This window comes from Etheostoma cragini, chromosome 24, assembly GCF_013103735.1.
Source record: "Etheostoma cragini isolate CJK2018 chromosome 24, CSU_Ecrag_1.0, whole genome shotgun sequence".
Lineage (NCBI taxonomy): Eukaryota > Metazoa > Chordata > Actinopteri > Perciformes > Percidae > Etheostoma > Etheostoma cragini.
In genome coordinates this window covers 9,447,211-9,451,205 of record NC_048430.1, presented here as the reverse complement: position 1 = coordinate 9,451,205, position 3,995 = coordinate 9,447,211, and the positions used below count along the sequence as shown (strand labels likewise).

Genomic DNA, 3,995 nt, shown 5'->3' with positions numbered 1-3,995 from the left:
TGGGGGTTTGGCCTTGACCAACTGCCACTTTGCTCGTTTGAAAGCCATCATGTCTCTTCTTTCTCATGGATGGGACAAATTCTCTGGGCGGGCAAAGCAGGGAAAGCTCAGATGGGCCAATCTGGAATCTTGCTCCTTATTTTTTATTTAACCTTTATTTAACCAGGAAAGTCCGGTTGAGGTTAAAAAACGATTTTTTACGGGATTCCTGGCCAAGAGGCTGGCAAAAACATAATCAATTACATTTATAAAAGTTATACAACACAGATAATTATAAGAGGCAAGATTCCAGATCAGCCCAAGAGGCTGTGGTCTACAAGACTGCTAGTTCCGCATGTTTTCAACCTGCCCATATGGGGATGGACTCTTTACTCGAAGCGAGCCAAAGCAAGTTTAGCCATCCTGGAGCTAAGCTACATCGCTCTCTTTTCAGCAGCAAACTTTTACGACAATTATGTGCATTCAAACTACCTCACACATGTACCACATAGGTACAGATCGGAGAATATGGGTGGAAAGCTAATGCTAGACGGCCACCTGTCCGATCCATCCTGCTTGCAAGGGTCCGATCATTAGACAACAAACTAGATTACATCCAACTTTAACAAAACTGCCAACGTGAGTTCAGACTCTGCTGTGTTTTTGTTTTTATGGTAACATGGCTGAACAACACTGTACCAGAGTCAGCTATCTAGCTACCAGGCCTGCTAGCCTTCTAAGCAGATGCTGCTCTGTCTGGTAAGACTCTTAGAGGTTGGTTGTGTCACGGAAACGGATTGGTGCAGAAATGGGGGGGGGGGGGGGGGGGGGCTTTTATCCAACTACTCCTAACCCCTGGTGGAGTTTGTGACTGTTAATTGCCGACCATTCTACATTCCACGCAAATCACTCCAAGCACTAAGGCTACCATTGTGTTAGCTGAACTTTACAGTGCTTTACGGATGTGTGTGCACTAAATATTTCAAATGTTGTTTTTATATAATGTTGTTTTTCTATATTTTAAAAGTGTACCACCACATTTCTACTGCAAAAGTGACCCAATTTAAAGATGTATTCATCTTTCCAACAGTGAATGTCCCTTTAAGTCTTACAAATATCATACGTTATTAGACATTATAACAGTGATATGCCTTCTCTCCATTCCATATTAACAGTAAACAACATAAAATTGCATTTTAAGCCTGCAACAGTTTTTTTCATAATTTTTATATAGATTATGAACCAAATATTTTCTAGTTAAAGTTGACATTAAAATTACTTGTTTTGTTTCCTTGCCACTCACTTTGGTTGTAGCAATTTTTATGTGCTATAGAAATAAAATTGACGTTGACATTGAAGAAAACCATTGCATTTTGGGCATCGTTGATTACAAATAGGGCTTTAATGACCATCAAACGTGTTTGCATGAAAGCATTCATAAATAAACCATGTGCATCCCACTGGTGTTCATGTAATGCTCATCCACAGATACGTCCCTATAAGACCTGTTGCCAGCCACTTGTGTGCCCATTAACATCAGGGTCAGTATTTACCACTATTTAAGTAGAAAAAGAGGAGGGGTGAGAAGGAATGTGAGAGGATGTCTATCGCAATAGTAGGCTGCAAATAGCAAACTTTTTATTTTTTTTAATTTATGATCCATTTTTACTTTACAGTTTTCAAAGCAGAACACAATTATTTGAGTGTAGTTTTACTTAACGGGCACTCCAGCCTGGCAAATTCCTTAATTTCACTTCCACAATAATTAATGTGGATATCACAGTTTGATAAGGACTGTGAGTATGAGGCTTTGTTACGGTCGGTTGGGGACAGGGGAATGTAGGGGACCTGCCTTGTGGAGTCAAAAGAATTTTATATTTGGGGAGTTCCTCTATGAATGCCCTTCTAGAGGTGAGGGAGCATTCGTCCATCATCATCATCACCATAATCATCATCATCATGTCATTCAGAACAACTCTTTGTTCTCTTCTACATTAAAAAGCTCATGTCAACGCACAACAGAAGACACATGGTAACTAGTCTACCTTCTATTCTGTCCGGTGCGCGCGGGACAGGATAGATGGAGCGGTTGTTATAGATGTTCTAATCTCATGCATTGTGAGTTCCCTTCCTTCTCATTACCTGAACCCAGCGTGCTGCTGCACTGCCAGTTCTCGGTGCTCGCCGGCTTCCAGCATGACTGCCACAGGGACAGGTAGTACTGGTCGTCGGCAGTCACCCACGCCGGGCTCATCACGGCTCCCACATCCAGGCAAAGCGCCAGGAAGACGCACACCAGCCCGACCAGCTTCAGCGGTGTCAGCGGGGAGCTGCGCGCCGAGTCCTCCGTCTCGGTGACAGCAGACGACATGGCGCGGCTGGAGAGTTGAAGAAGGGGACCGGTTCAAAACCTGGGGAGGATGCCGATGTGTGTGTGTGTGTGTGTGTGTGTGTGTGTGTGTGTGCGCGTGCGTGCGTGCGTGTGTGCGCTCCTTCCAAAGGTGTGTGGATGTATGCGAAAGTCGGGCGGAGAAGTCTAGTGTTGTTGCTGGTGCTGGTGCTGGTGGTGCTGGTGGTGGTGGTGGTGCTGGTGCCGCCGCAGCCGCCTGCGTTGCGCGCTGGACGGACGCTGCGCCTATGGCACCGCTGCCACCGCGCAGCGGAGATCTTTTACAGCGCTGACGTCAAGGCTCCAAGGGATCAGCAGGTGCTACAGGGTCCTAGAGAGAGAACAAGGGGGGAAAGAAAGTAGGCTAACGACGCTTCATCATGGCCGAATACAGGATGTGAAGAATAAAGAGGTCCCCAGCCACCAATCCAACTTTGTACAGTGTTGTGGTTATTTAACAAAGCTTGGCCTATTCATGGCTGTTCAATTAGCTCTGTTTTCTGTAAATCTCATCGTCCTACTCCCCTCTACACTGTACAGTTAGAGAGTATTTAATTTTAGTGAAAAAAATCACTTTTTTTGTTGTTGTATCACATTTTGAGATTTCTTTCCTCAAAAGATATATCAGAAGCAGACTCGTGGGTTTGCAGGCTTCTACAAGCAACACCATTCACAGTTTGATCCATTGTTATTATTAAATAACCTTTTTGGCTCTTTTAAAGGTGCTCTAAGCCATGTCCCGCGTGTTTTAGGCTGCAACATTTGTTGTCACATACAGCAAACATCTCCTCACTATGTGCTTGCTGCCTGTCTCCAGAACACACTGTAAAAAACATCTCCTCGCTATCTGCTAGCTGCCTGTCCCCCGAACACACTGTAAAAAACATCTCCTCACTATCTGCTAGTTGCCTGCCCCCGGAATACACTGCAAAAAACATCTCCTCACTATCTGCTAGCTGCCTGTCCCTGGAACACACTGTAAAATATCTCCACATCATCTAGTTGTCTGTCCCTAGAACACACTGCAAAAAACATCTCCTCACTATCTGCTAGCTGCCTGTCCCTGGAACACACTGTAAAATATCTCCACATCATCTAGTTGTCTGTCCTTAGAACACACTGTAAAAAACATCTTCTCACTATCTGCTAGCAGCCTGTCCCTAGAACACACTGTAAAAAACATCTCCTCACTATCTGCTAGCTGCCTGTCCCTAGAATACAATGTAAAATATCTCCACACCATCTAGTTGTCTGTCCTTAGAACACACTGTAAAAAACATCTCCTCACTATCTGCTAGCTGCCTGTCCCCTGAACACACTGTAAAAAACCGCAGTCTCTAGACTTGGAACGTCAACAAGAAGAAACGTCACCCAATACTGCTTAGAGCACCTTTAAGTCATTATTTGAATACAAATGTCATTAGATTTAAAAGGTCAGTATTTAGCCTACGGTTTTCTTTGAGTTCTGGACTGTTTAGTTAGACAAAAAAAGACATTTGGATCTTGGGAGCTGGGAAATTGTCATATGTATTTTCTACTGTTGCAAAATTAATTATTGATCTATTTGAGAAAAAAAACAATTGTCAGATGAATTCATTATAATAAATAACTGTAGTGAATTTGTCTT

The 3,995-nt window shown here is 43.5% G+C and overlaps 1 protein-coding gene across 1 annotated transcript in view; it reads right to left on the bottom strand.

Moving 5' to 3' along the window:
* LOC117939173 (transmembrane protein 47-like) overlaps positions 1-2,727 on the bottom strand; it is a 27,873-nt gene extending 25,146 nt beyond the window's left edge. The window contains exon 1 of the mRNA XM_034864238.1: positions 2,122-2,727. Within this exon, the coding sequence (XP_034720129.1) occupies positions 2,122-2,350 (229 nt within the window). The 5' untranslated portion in view covers positions 2,351-2,727. The remainder of the gene's footprint in view (positions 1-2,121) is intronic.
* Between the last annotated feature and the right edge of the window lie 1,268 nt (positions 2,728-3,995).